This window comes from Castanea sativa, chromosome 2, assembly GCF_040712315.1.
Source record: "Castanea sativa cultivar Marrone di Chiusa Pesio chromosome 2, ASM4071231v1".
In the NCBI taxonomy this organism is placed as follows: Eukaryota; Viridiplantae; Streptophyta; class Magnoliopsida; order Fagales; family Fagaceae; genus Castanea; species Castanea sativa.
The window spans coordinates 10,160,473-10,174,254 of NC_134014.1; the positions used below are offsets into that span (position 1 = coordinate 10,160,473).

Sequence of the window (13,782 nt, forward strand, 5' to 3'; positions counted from 1 at the left end):
TGAGACCCATCATTTTATGAATTGCAAAAAAAAAATTATATTTAAATACTCTTACCAAACATGCCATAAATTACTTTTTTGTGGATAATGATAAGGAAATAGAACTTACGTACCTTTTTTTTAATAATGATAAGTTTTAAATTTGAAGTTTTTGTGGTAAATATAAGCTCCTTAATTTAAGAGATAGAAGAGTTTGGACAAATATGTGGGGTCCACTGATTTCAATTTATTTACAACTGTGCCATTAAAAACATTTTTTGTATCATGAAAACATCCTCTCTCCCTTTTTCAAAATCCTATTTTGAATAAGGAAAATATGATACAATTTTATGAAAACTATATTTAGAAACATGAGCTAAACAATAGATTTAAGTGTGAGCCCTACTATTTTATGGATTGCAAAAAAAAAAAAAAACTATATTTAAATGCTCTTATCAAACAGGCCTTAATTAATTGAGGTAAACCAAAGTCTTGAAGCAAATATTTTGGACTTGGAAGTGCGGTTACAGGTGGGAAAGGTGTTAGGCACCCCACACTGCCTATCCAAAGGATAGTACGCTATTTTTATTTTTATTCCAACATTAACTTTTTAGGGAAAAAAATTAGATTTTTGGCATTTGGTTTTTTATTTTTGCACAAACTATATATATATAGGTGACAATTCGTGTTCACGTGTTGGGTTCGTGTCATGTCAACTCATAAGTATTCAACTATATAAGTCAACACTAACCTGACATGTTTATTAAACAGGTCAAGATTCATCAACCCTAACATGACACATTTATTAATCAGGTCAGTTGTGTCGACCTGTTTACCAAATTTTATCAAAATAAAAAAAAAATTATGAAAAAACAAACAAATAAATATTTTTAATATAAAATTCAAAACTAACGAGTAACTGCATCACAAATAATCATTCAAAACTAAAGTATGTCCCAATATCACAAATAATTAATTACAATATGTCAAAGAAAATAAACCATAACAACTAATAAGTTTATATACCTTGGGCTTAAAGGGTATATTAGTAAAATATTATTTAATTAAACGGGTCAAACGAGTCAAACGGGTTCCATGTGTTGAACACTAATCGAACCCGTTTATTAAATGGGTCAGTCGTGTCAACCCGAATATGACACAAACCCATTAAGCCTCAACCCATAAACTGCTAATTTTGTGTCATGTCGGGTTCACGGGTCATGTCCAATTTCACTACCCATATATATAGAACATATCATGTGAATATTTATTTCAAAGAATTATTATAAACAAATCATGTGAAATATATGTAGATTTCATGTAAAGACTAATTATAAACAAATCATGTGAAATATATAAATTTAAATATGTATAACTAACATGTGAGTATAATATTTATTACATACCTAACAATCATTTTCGATGTGTTTGATAAGCTTCTCGATGAAAATATGCCTTTTTTGAGGTCCAAGTTCTATAACATCAACCATGAGTTTCCCTTTAGCATCTTCATCTGCACCTCTACCACCCACCATGAACATCGAACAAAGGTGAAGTAATTCTCTCACAAGTGGGTGGTTTCTGAATTGAAGCCTGAAAGTGCACTTAGCCTAATTATTAGATGTTTTAGTCTTTTAGACCCCAATTTTAATTTTGGTTAATTAATTTTAGGCTAAACACAATTAAAGCAAAATACACATAATTTGCCAATTAAGAAATCGAACCACCAAACAATTGCATGGATGTACATATAATTGAATAATGCAATGATGTAAAGGGCAATTAGGAAAAAGATGAAAACCCAAGATAATACATAATGTGCTATCGAAGATGAAAACTGGAAAATTTGGCATAAATTTGAGTCCTCTAAGTTTTAGCTACAAAATAAGTGTGAATAAAATCTGCATCAGGATTAAGTTAATGCTTCTAATTTGAGTATGATAATTAGTTTGAGAATACTTTTGGTCCCTATAATTTGAGTATGAGAAAATCTGCATCAGGATTAAAATGGTGTTGAGTAGATACAAGTATAGGCTAGTAGCTATAGCCTATAATTTGAGTACGAGAATTAGTTTGAGAATTACGAAAGCTATTACAAACCCATGGGTAAAACTCACCCATTGAAAACCAGTTTGTAAAGGGAGGGTGCCCAAGAGCTTATAAACACATGTTTAAGCTTATACTTAAGTAATGTAGGACACTAAGGTCATAACAAAAACCATCTCTAGGATCATTACCCAAATCGAACCATCACTAATTTCAAATATCAAGTAACAAATGGCAATCAGAATATTTTTGTGTCGCGAAACCTCTCCATCACGTTGACTCGGCCAATACTCTAATTGTGAAGCATCTAAAATTACTTTGATGGCTAGAGAATCATCCCTGCCCAACTGTGTTGCCTGTAAATCGTGGCATTACCAGCTATTCTTCCGGTAAGCCGGTATGCATTTGGGTCATCTAACTACTCCACCTCTGCCATAAGAGAAGAAATTAGGGTTAGGGTTAGGGACTTTTGGGGGTTTAAGGATGAGTACGAGAGTGAAAATGTGCATTGTGGTTGGGGTTCTTTACATGGATCCATATTTTCACTACTCACAACTCGCGGCAAACATTGTGATATTTTTTGGGGCATTAGCATTTTTTTTTTCTTCTTCTCATTGGGGTGGGAACCAATTTTCACTACCAATTTTACAATTTTTTTTTTTTCTATTTTGAGTAAGAGGGGTCTATTTTGCCACACTGATGCATATGGCCTGAATAGTCAAGCTAGAAACGGTGACGAGCTAGCCCAAGCCTATCTTAGAATACCATGCGGAGACCCATTGTAGCCAGCCTAATCTATTGTTCAATTTGGGCTACATGGATCATCCTTCAAATAAGCATTACCCTCACCCAGCCATCTTGGACATGTTCGAAAATTTTACAACTCAAATCCAGTACTAAAATATGCATTAAGTGAAAAAGAAAAAAGGAAGGCAAAAATGTAAAACTAACCCTCTAACTTTCACTATTTTTCATTTCAGTCCTCTAGTTTTCATTTTTGTCAATTGAGTCATCTAACTTTCAATTTTTTGTCAATTCAAGGCTCCGTTACTGTTCGGTTACTGCTGCCGTCAGACCCACTAAAACGACGCCGTTTTAGTTGTGTTTTTTTTAAAAAAATTCGGAATTAAAATAAGAAAAATCAGGAAAAAAAAATTAAGGGGAACGACTACGCAAAATCCCTAACCCGTGAAAGTTTGAGAAAGAGAGAGAGTGAGCCGATTTGAGAGAGAGAGAGAGAGAGAGAGAGACGGTGATGTATTTGCCAACGGCGCCGATGGTGTACGCGGTGGTGCCAGATCTGGAGGTGGTGTACAATCCGGACATACCGAGCTACCAGCCTTACGTGTACGGCCAGTGCGTGTCGCCGGCGCTGATACCTAGGGGAATCGGAGGACAAAGTGATGGCGGACGGGTCTGGCTCGGCGGAGCGGAGATCCGGAGCAGGTCCGAGACTATTCATCAAAGAGATGGTGATGCGAAACTTCAAGTCCTACGCTGGCGAACAACGTGTCTGTCCTTTCCACAAGGTTAGGGTTTTTCCCTCCTGTTTGGATGCCGAGAAAAATTGAGTGGAAAGTTTTGAAAAAAAAAATAATAATTCAAAATTTCATTGAATTTTGAAATATTTTTGGCTTGTTTTGTTTGTTTGGGACAATTAGAGCTTTTCAGCAGTGGTTGGACCGAATGGGAGTGGGAAAAGCAATGTGATTGATGTAATGCTTTTTGTATTTGGAAAGCGAGCGAAACAGGTTAACCTAAACATGGGTTTCCTCACAAGAAATCCTTCAAGAAATCCCTTGCCTCCTTCGAAATCCCACCTGGAATTTTGGGCAATACAATCTCTGTATCCAACTCTTCCTCTCTTCGAAATCCCACCTGGACATCATTCCCCTTAATGTTTTTTTTTTTTCTGCTTTTCTTATTTTAATTCCGAATTAAAAAAAAAAACACACACACACACACACACACACAACCAAAACGGCGTCGTTTTAGTGGGTCTGACGGCAACAGTAACAGAACGGTAACAGAGCCTTGAATTGACAAAAAAATTGAAAGTTAGAGGACTAAAATGAGAAACAATAAAAGTTAAATGGTCAGTTTTGCATTTTTGCCAAAAAGAACATGGTAAAATTTTATTTCCTTTTTGTTTTGTTGAAAAATGAACACGTATTTCAAATTACCATTTTAATACTTATTTATTTTTCTTTTGAGAATATATTTCGTACAATTTACAACAAAACTAGAAACAATTGAAAGCAATTTATACCTTGAAGCTTACTCCACGACTTATAGATATACACAAAAGGAATCGAAAGAGAAAGATAGAGAGTTTGTCTTTAGCTTCAAAAAAAAAAAAGAGAGGACAAAAAATGTGAAGGCAAAACGACTTTTTATATCCAAAAAAAAAAAAATTCTCCTATATAATGTCAGCGCTTGCCACATTATCAATTTTTATTAATGTTAATATGATTGTATTCTTTTTTTCCTATTATTTTATAATTGTAAGAATAGACTCGTCAATTGTATTCAAATGCTTCTTCTTTAAATGTCAAAATTACAATTCGTCTTAATTGAGATTCATGTATTTGTCTCTCACCAAACTAGCATTTGATGTTATTATCCAGTGCGAGGACGTTTTTATATTTTGTGTCCCATGTAATCCTACATAAATCTCGAAAATAAATGAATTGAAAAGATGGAAATAAATTAAATTAAAAAAATAAGGTATAAAAGCACGAGCATGTCACATGCTAATAAAGCTTTTTAAAACCCAACTACATTAAAGAATCTCTCATTATCATTGATTTTAATCTATACGAGTCTCTTTGCACATGTGTTGCATGTGCTTAGAAATTTTTCTATATTTTTTAAACAAATATTACTTTTCTTTTATCTCAATCTAGGGTTTATGTAGTCGAGAATGAGATTTGTGTGTTTTTTAATAACTGATACACTTAGGTTTGTCATGAAATGTATGTGTTTGTGGGCATATTAAGTTAATTTTGGTACATCTCATTACACTCCTAAGTATTCACATCAATTAGTATATTGATTCTTAAAATATATATATAATACTAGCCTTTGAGCACGCACTAAGAGCGTGCTTAGAGGCTCTTCTAATTTTTTAGGTAAAGACTAATAATTTGCATCTTTTATAATTTAGAAATATTTTTTTTTTCAAACAAATAAAAATGTTAAACTTTAAAGATAAGCATTTATTGTAATTTCTTTTTTTAAGGTGAAGGAACAAAATCCTAAATTTTAAGAGTTTTTTTTTTTAAATTCAAAATGAAATTTGTTATTTGACATTTATGACCCTATTTTTAAATGAAGTTACCCTTCATTAATGAGGGTATTTTTGAATCACATAAAACTCCTTTTTTTTAAGGATAATTACTATATGCTGCTAACCTTGCAGCTCGAATCTTTTTTTCCCTAGACCCCTAAGCACTTTGTACATGGAGATGTGTCAATTCAGTTTCAAAGCCTTTAATTAGTCCAGTTGAAAGTGTAGAATCCTCTTATATATATAGTATAGATAAAAAAAATGTGTCAAATTTACCCAATTTTACCTAAAGTTTACTCACGTAATAAATAAGATTTCACAGTCTCAGATTTTGGGCCACTACTATCAAAAAAGAAATTGAGCCCACTCAGACCCTTATCTAAAACGACAACGTTTTTTGCACATCTTTGAATAACGAAGACTTAATTTTTTTTTTTTCTATCAATGATTTTGCAAAGGAATTCGATCTCTGTTCCAGCCATCTCTCTGGTATTTTTTTTTTTTTTTTTTCTCTCAATGAATTAAAATTCTTAACTCTATTAGTTCAAATTTGTGTTATAGGAATGTTATATACAGTATACTTATCAATCTATATTGTTTTAGGCTTTTAGATCAAAAGCCCTAGTTCACATGTCCTTTTTTATCAATTAGGTGACTTTCCTATTAAAGGGTTCGAATTTTTTCGAACCCAGATCTTCATTTCTGATTCAGAATACGAATTTTGGGATTTTGGTGGCACTGGGTTTGTTGATTTCGTAATTGGGATATGAATCGTGAGCTTTTTATGTAGTTGGGAATTCTGATTCTTTTGGATTGTGAATTTTGTTGGGATTGAATATTTGGCGATTTTGGTGAACTGGGTTTTGTTGGATTGGAGCAGGAATTTTGAGACTCACCCTGTTGGGATTATGAATTTTTGTGTTTAGATGTTTTGGAATTGAAATTTTGGTGTTGGAGTTAGAACTGAAGTGTGTTTTTTTGACAATGGAGGGTAATAAGGATGAAGCATTGAGATGTGTTCGTATTGCTGAAGAAGCAATTGCATCTGGTGATAAAGAGCGTGCGCTGAAATTTATTAAGATTGCGCAACGCTTAAACCAGAATTTGCCAGCAGATGAGCTTTTGTCTGCGTGTGAGAAGCTTGATTCGGGTTCTCCTGCGTCTTCTGCAGATAAAAAAGTTGTCACTGAGGATAAGAGTGAGTTTGGTCCGGCGAAATCTGATGAGGGATTAAATGGGGAGCGCAGTTATACTGAAGAACATGTTGAATTGATTAGGCAGATTAAGAGGAATAAGGATTATTATGATATTCTTGGAGTGGAAAAGAATTGTGCGGTTGAGGAGATTAGGAGGGCATATAGGAAGTTGTCATTGAAAGTTCATCCTGATAAGAATAAGGCTCCTGGTTCTGAAGAGGCATTTAAGAAAGTATGCAAGGCGTTCAAGTGTTTAAGTGTAAGTGATTCAAGGAGACAGTATGATCAGACAGGTTTGGTTGAGGAATTTGAGCACAACCAGCAATACAATGTTAGGCGGAGAAGGAGGAGAACGGCACATGACTTGTTTGATGACGATATTGATCCTGATGAGATATTCAGGGCTTTTTTTGGTCAGGGAGACATGTTTCGAGGAAGCCGTGTTTATAGGACCAGAGGAATGGATGGTCATCAGAGGGAGAATTTGCAACGAGGACCTAGTTTTTTTATCCTCCTTCAATTATTGCCATTTCTGATAATTTTCTTGCTTGCATATCTGCCGTTTTCCGAGCCCGACTATTCTTTGCATAAGAATTACTCTTACCAGATTCCTAAGATGACTGAAAAACATGAAGTGGAATTTTTTGTCAAATCATCAGCGTTTGAGAATAAATATCCTCTTGGAAGTCCTGCCCGAGATAACATTGAGGACAATGTGATCAGGGATTACAAAAATATGCTTGGCCGCTACTGTCACATGGAGCTCCAGAGGCATCATTGGAATAGAAATCTGCCAATTCCTCACTGTGATAAGCTACGTGACTTTGGAGTAGCGTGAAGGTAAACTAAAGTGCTCTCTTTTCTGGGTGACAAATTGTTATATACTTATATTGTTATTAGTTCTGTGTTGTCAACTGTACATGTCTTGGTTTTGCTAAATTGTGGTGACTTTTTTCAAAATTATCTGCACGAAGGGGACGTATGCTTTCTGCTGTCATATTGACAGCATGACTAAATTTATTCCCATATGGACAGCATAACTAAATTTACTTGACAGACAGAGTTATTTTAGAATTGATGTTCTCTTGAGTCAGATTTCTTTCCTATAATTTTGTTTTACTTATTTTTTTTTTTTTTTTTGTCTTTTTCCTGTCATACATTATACACCTTCCACCTATGACTCAAACATAGGTTTTTGAAAATAAATAAAACTTGATAGGCACTATATTATGCCATGCTTCACATTAACATTTTTACTTCATCCATTACCTTAATTTATCGGCAATGGCTGCCTCTTTCTACCCTGATTTGTGCATAATCAAGGCCAAGATAAAAATGGTTAATATTGTGGTTCTCCATAAGATATTTAATAGCCATTCTCAACCTAAATCATTTAGATACTAAGGTCTCTGTTGATTGTCTAAACATGGAACTGATCTAGTTTTATTAACTAAAATTATGTTGTTAATGAAGTAATTATACCATGGAGCTTGTTCTCCTTGGTGCTCGATATCAACCCTGATGAATTAAAACATTAAGGATCATTGTGAATTTATAACAAGTTTGAGTTACATGGTTTCCTGTCACTTAAGATTGCATTATGCATGTGTTAAATTTTCTTGTCATTTTGGGTGGTAAAATATTCTGCAAAAATTACATCTCTCTCTACACTGGTGTTAACAAATGGTGAATCTCCTGTGTGCTTGTGCTTGTAGGTATGATGATGTACCAGTTGAAATAATGCTTCCATTTGTTTTCTAATTAGGATATATTGGTAAAATCTGGGAGAGAGCTTCAATGATAGTTTATGATGATGAGCCTGAACTCAATAGTAATGGTTGGTGGATGTGGATGTGGCTGATCGTGGGGTTGTATTCCATGGATGTTACTGAGATTTCCTTCTTTATCTAAAGACCACTGTTTGGTCATGAATCAGTTCGCCAAGTGGTCCGGGATTGTTATTTATGAGATTTTCAATACCCTTATCATGTCATGATACTATGCTCTTTAGGAAATGTGATACAGTAGTGCAATGTAAAAATTGTACACTCCTAGTAGACTGAGGATGGTTATAAAGAATAATGGAAGTCAAACAAGTGTTTTTTTTTGGGGGGGTCTGAATTTTCTCAGATTATGTTAAATGTACAAACATTTGATAGGTGTGCAGATATGCCCAAAACCTATGCATAGGCTTTCCTGAGCTTTTTGACATCTAAAGTTTCTGTTTTGTGGTTTAGCATTCTATTGAATCTATACAGAAGATTCATTCATGGAAACCATAATTCATCACAGTAGAGGCCCAATAAGAATTTTCATGGAAAGAGGCTGGGTAATTAAACAGAAGCCGATGAATAAGTTTTGAAAGTTAGGAAGTTTCCCTTTTGTGATTCATCTAAAAAAAGGTTTAGTATGCTATATCGAAGATGCGCATGTGAAAAGAATGACATGGAAACCATAATTCATCGCAGTAGATGCTCTTCACAAGAACTTTAATGGAGAGAGGCTGGGTAATTAAGCAGAGGCCCATGAACTGAATTTGACAATAGAGGATTGACCCTAAGATTCTTCGGCTTGGTTTAACTATTTAAGTTTTTTTTTTTTTTTCTTGGCTGAATGGTTTAACTATTTAAGTTAGTAACTCTTAAAACAGATAGTATATGTCTAACTATTTAAGTTACAACTCTTAAAACATATACTATATGTCTGTGTCAACTTATCTTTTAACAGAGGTGTTAGAAGGATCAAATCTTGTCTACACTAAAAAATGAAGGGAGATGATCATTTCTTATTGTGTATCCCATAAGTCCAACATATCTTTAAAGGTTTATTAGGGATTGAATTGAAGGTTTTGAGGAAAGGAAGGGTACTGTCCTTTATTGTGTGTCCATATGTACAATTGACCTCTAGTAGACCAAAAAAGATAATCTTAAGAGATGCTCATATGTGTGTGTGTATATATATATATTAAAGAATATAATACTAAGAGAGAGTATAGCCCAACATGCCTTGAAAGTAATCACATTTACTAGTCATTAATGAGATTGTAAGCTATACACTCTTAATTAGTTTGACTTCTATGGACTTTATGCATATAAGTTGGATGTTCCTTATTTTGTTGACAATTGATCACTTTTCAAGAAGTTTGTCTTAGCGCAACAAGATACAAGAAACATAGAGACACAAAATATTACCTATGTTACCTTGCAAGTCATTATTTGGGTCCTCAAATCAATAAAAAAAAATCTTATGATTTCACATAATTCTTACTCACATGATAATATTTATGGTAAGTTTAAACATATGACTAAAAAGACACTCGAAAAAGAGTGAAAACAAATATAGATTTTAATAATCATAATTGATAATGTCTCATACGATTAAATGAAATACTTGGGTTTGAATCTCATTTAGACCAAGAAAAACACATTGGTGTCTTTTTCTTTTCTTTTTTTGTCTTAATTTAATAGTAAAGAACGATCATTATAAAGTAGATATCATAAGGTTTTATTCTTATCGGAAAAAAAAAAAAACCACGCACACACTTTTGAATTAAAACAATTAAGTCTACAAAGGAAAATATTTTCTTTTCCTTTTCCTTACTCTTAAGATCCAGACTTTTCCATTTTTGTTTACTTGGCTTCATACTCTGTTTCAAAAAGTCTAGAGGCACGTAAAATTTATCTAAAAAGCATTGAATCATTTTGTTGTTGTATTTTAGTGAGACTAAAGTAGACTGAATGGTAAAGTGATTATGATTTTTGGGTGGCTGGATTGAGATTTAATGGAAGAAGAAGAAGAAGAAAAAGTTTTAAATGCTTTCTTAACCTTTTTTTTGTATTTAATCAATTGATAGAAGAAAAAAGTTAATTTGGAATTCAATTGCTCTAATACAATACCGTATATTACACCAATCACGATCCCCCTAGTAAACTCATTCTATTTACACTAGAGAGGAGGGAAGAGAAGAGAAAAGAAAAGAACTATGAAAGTGAAAGATAAGAAAACAAAAAGAGAGGATAGGAGAAATGTTTCTCTATGTGTTTAGAGGTAAAAAATGAGAAGAAAATAAATAATGGAAAATAAATAAAATATTTAAAAATTAGTTTATTGTTTTATCTTTATAAATTAGAAATTTATATTTATATTTAAATATGAGAACATAAAAAAATTTCTAAAAATTATAAAACTGATTTTATGAATTAATTAAACATTCCCTTCTCTTCAAGTTTCTTTTCTCTTTATATATATATATATATATATATATATATATATATATATATATATATATATATATATTTTTTTTTTTTTTTTTTTTTTTTTTTAATTCTAAAACTTGTACACCTGTCCGCCCTACCAAACAAAAGCCTAGTAGTGTGAGTTAGTATATCAACCTCCAAATGACACGCGGATGCCAGATGCAAGAGAAGAGAGACTGATGACAGATCACTGATGTCATGTGAGCCTCGGGGGAGATATATTTTTCATATTTTAATCATGAAGAATATGAGTCATGCTCATGCATTGTGGGTGGGAAGTGGGATTTTTTTAAAAAAAATAACTATAAAATTCAAATTATTTTATTAGTTAGCAACATTTTCAAATTATTTAGGTATCTAACAATTCGAGTCTGTTAAACTCGATTTCACTATAGCCAATCGAGTTTAAGAGACTCGATTTCTGTGTTCTGGCAAAGCTAAGGTGGACTAAAAGACCCACGTGGAACTCAAGTTTTTAAGACTCGATTTCCCATTCACCATCTTCTTCCTTTGTCCTTTTCTCTTTCTTTTTTCTTTTTTTCCTCCATCTGCCGTCTCACCCCCTTCTTCCAAGCCCCCAAAAACCCAAGTCAGTTCTTCCTTCTTCATCTAAATCCATTTCTCAAAATCCCAACCCAAATCACGATCTCAATTGGAGCAAAATCCAAACCCCACATCTAAATCCATTTCTCAAAATCCCAAACCTATTTCTCAAAATCCCAAACCCAAATCACGATCTCAATCGGAGCAAAAATCCAAACCCAAAAATCACAATTTTGGCACCGGAGCGCCATTGGTTTATCTCTCGATTCGTTTTCTGTTTTTTCTGGGTTCGTCTATCTCAGATGGAATATTTTCTATTGTGGGTTTGTGTTTTCTGGGTCTGTTAGTGTTTTCTAGGTTGATTAACTGGGTTTTTTTTTCTTTTTCTTTTTTGGTTAGTCTGCTTGTGTTTTCTGGGTTGTTGTTCTAGTTTTTTGCGTTGGTTTGTGTTCAATCTTTTCTGGGTTGCTACATTTTCTGGTTTCTGGGTTGCATTTTTTGGTTGGGGAACTCGAGTTCCACGTGGATTTTTTTAATCCACATCAACTACGCACCTAATGGAAATCGAGTCTTTAAAACTCAATTTGCTACAGTAAAATCGAGTCTAACAGACTAGAATTTTTAGATACCTAAATAGTTTGGAATCGTTGCTAATTAATAGTTTGGCTTTTACAGTTATTTTCAAAAAAAAATCTGGAAAAGTGCTTCAGTTTATTGGGTCCGGTTAATGTGTGGCATACATTAAGCAATTTATTTTTAAAAAAAATTTCTCGAAAATTAAAAAAGATGTTAATACTTTTTCAATTTCTGAAAAAAATTTTAAAAAAATAATTAATTATTATGTGTCATTATGGCACACATTAACAAAGACGCAGTTTATTTGAGGAGTCAGAACTCAGAACAGCTCCCACCTTGACATCTTTCACTTCTGTCATTTTATTACTACTCAAAGAATCAAATCTTTGCTTTGCTCAACAACTAATAAAAAAAAGAATCAAATCTCTGCACATCCCATTTTAACAGCAACATTTTTTTTTTCTCGGATGAATAGAGAAATTGGATTGACTAGCGACCCTGCCTCTTCCCTCTTCAGAAAAACAGAAGGAAAACTTGTCCCTCTTTCGAACAAAAAATGGTAAAAAAAAAAAAAAAAAAAAAAAAACCTCTCTCCTCCACTGATGACATGACATGATATATACAATAAAAAGAGGAAGTGACATTTTTCTTATATATTTTTCACACATCAATGCTAAAATAATAAGAGCATCAGCAATGATTATTTCAATTCTATTTTATTTTATTATCTCAAAAAATCACTTTATCAATTATACAATATCATTTTTTAATACATTCAACATCCTCACTTTTATTTTTCTAGTCTACTCATTAAAATAATATACCTTCACAATAAAATATTTTTTTCCTTTTTTGTTTTTTCCTAATTTTATCTTCCACACGCGTGTACCTTCCAGAATCCTCCATTACTTTACTTTTCACCTTCTTCTAGACTCTTCCTCCATCATCCATATCAACCCAACTCCTCCACACAGCTCCTCCATCATCCATATCAACCTAGATCAGCGAAACTAACTATAAAAAAAAAACCATCACGCCGATCATAACACCACAGCTCCATCGATCTCGCCACCCATCGATCTCCGCCTCGCCACCCACCGATCTCCACCACGCCGATCTTTACTGTTGTCAACACTCACGCCGATCTCCTCAAAACCCACACCGATCTCCACCGTTGTCAAAATCCACGACCCACCGTCGTCAAAACCCATGCCAACCCACGCCCACGTCAATCACAATCCCACCACCACTAGAGAGAGAGATAGAGAAACCCACAACCACCAGATGAGAGAGAGAGAGAGAGAGGGTCATTGAAGAGAGCACGGTGTATTGGGTTTGAAGAGAGCAAAGAGCAGATGAGAAAGAAAGAAGGAAGAGAGAGAAAAGAAGAGAAATAATGAGAGAGGAGAGAGAAATTTCGGAGTTAACAAAAGGAGGAGAGAGAGTATTAAATATTATTATTTAAGTTTAGAATTGTGCTACAGTACAATTCTAAAGGTAGAATTGTACTGTAGCATGATTCCAAAAATTAGGGATGGCAATTTAGATCCGATTCGTGGATATCCGGCTTGGCCCAACCCTAATGGGCCGGATTTTACCCAGCCCGATAAAAAATAGAGTCGGGTATAGGTTTTAAAAAAAAATCCGAAGCGGGTCTAGGTCGGGTCTGGGTTTTATCAAAAAAATCCGGACCCGGCTTGGATAAATACCCAGATAAATACCCGGTTGTGTTAAATTACTAAAACCCCCTTTTATATATATATATATATATATCATTTGTAACCCTACCTAAGTCACTACCTAGCCCCAGCCGCCCCTCTCATTCCTATTTCCCATCAGTCCTCAGCAGCCCTCACGCCCCTCATGCCTCAGCAGCCCCTCACGCCTCAGTTCTTGC

General features: G+C 33.8%; 1 protein-coding gene across 3 annotated transcripts; it reads left to right on the forward strand.

Moving 5' to 3' along the window:
- The first annotated feature begins 5,727 nt into the window (after positions 1–5,727).
- On the forward strand, positions 5,728–8,727 carry LOC142626492 (chaperone protein dnaJ 49). Of its 3 annotated transcripts, XM_075800322.1 has the most exons (3): positions 5,728–5,803; positions 5,966–7,350; positions 8,226–8,727. In XM_075800322.1, exon 2 carries the CDS (start codon positions 6,299–6,301, stop codon positions 7,346–7,348), a length of 1,050 nt encoding a protein of 349 aa, XP_075656437.1. In that variant the 5' UTR covers positions 5,728–5,803; positions 5,966–6,298; the 3' UTR covers positions 7,349–7,350; positions 8,226–8,727. The 3 variants fall into 3 exon arrangements, with proteins under 3 accessions (XP_075656437.1, XP_075656436.1, XP_075656438.1); XM_075800321.1 differs by lacking the exon at positions 5,728–5,803 and having other exon boundaries at positions 5,811–7,350; XM_075800323.1 differs by lacking the exon at positions 5,728–5,803 and having other exon boundaries at positions 5,811–7,350; positions 8,276–8,727.
- Positions 8,728–13,782: the final 5,055 nt, after the last annotated feature.

Excerpts from the sequence above, each read along its gene's own strand:
- LOC142626492 (XM_075800322.1), top strand. The coding sequence starts at position 6,299 with ATGGAGGGTAATAAGGATGAAGCATTGAGATGTGTTCGTATTGCTGAA.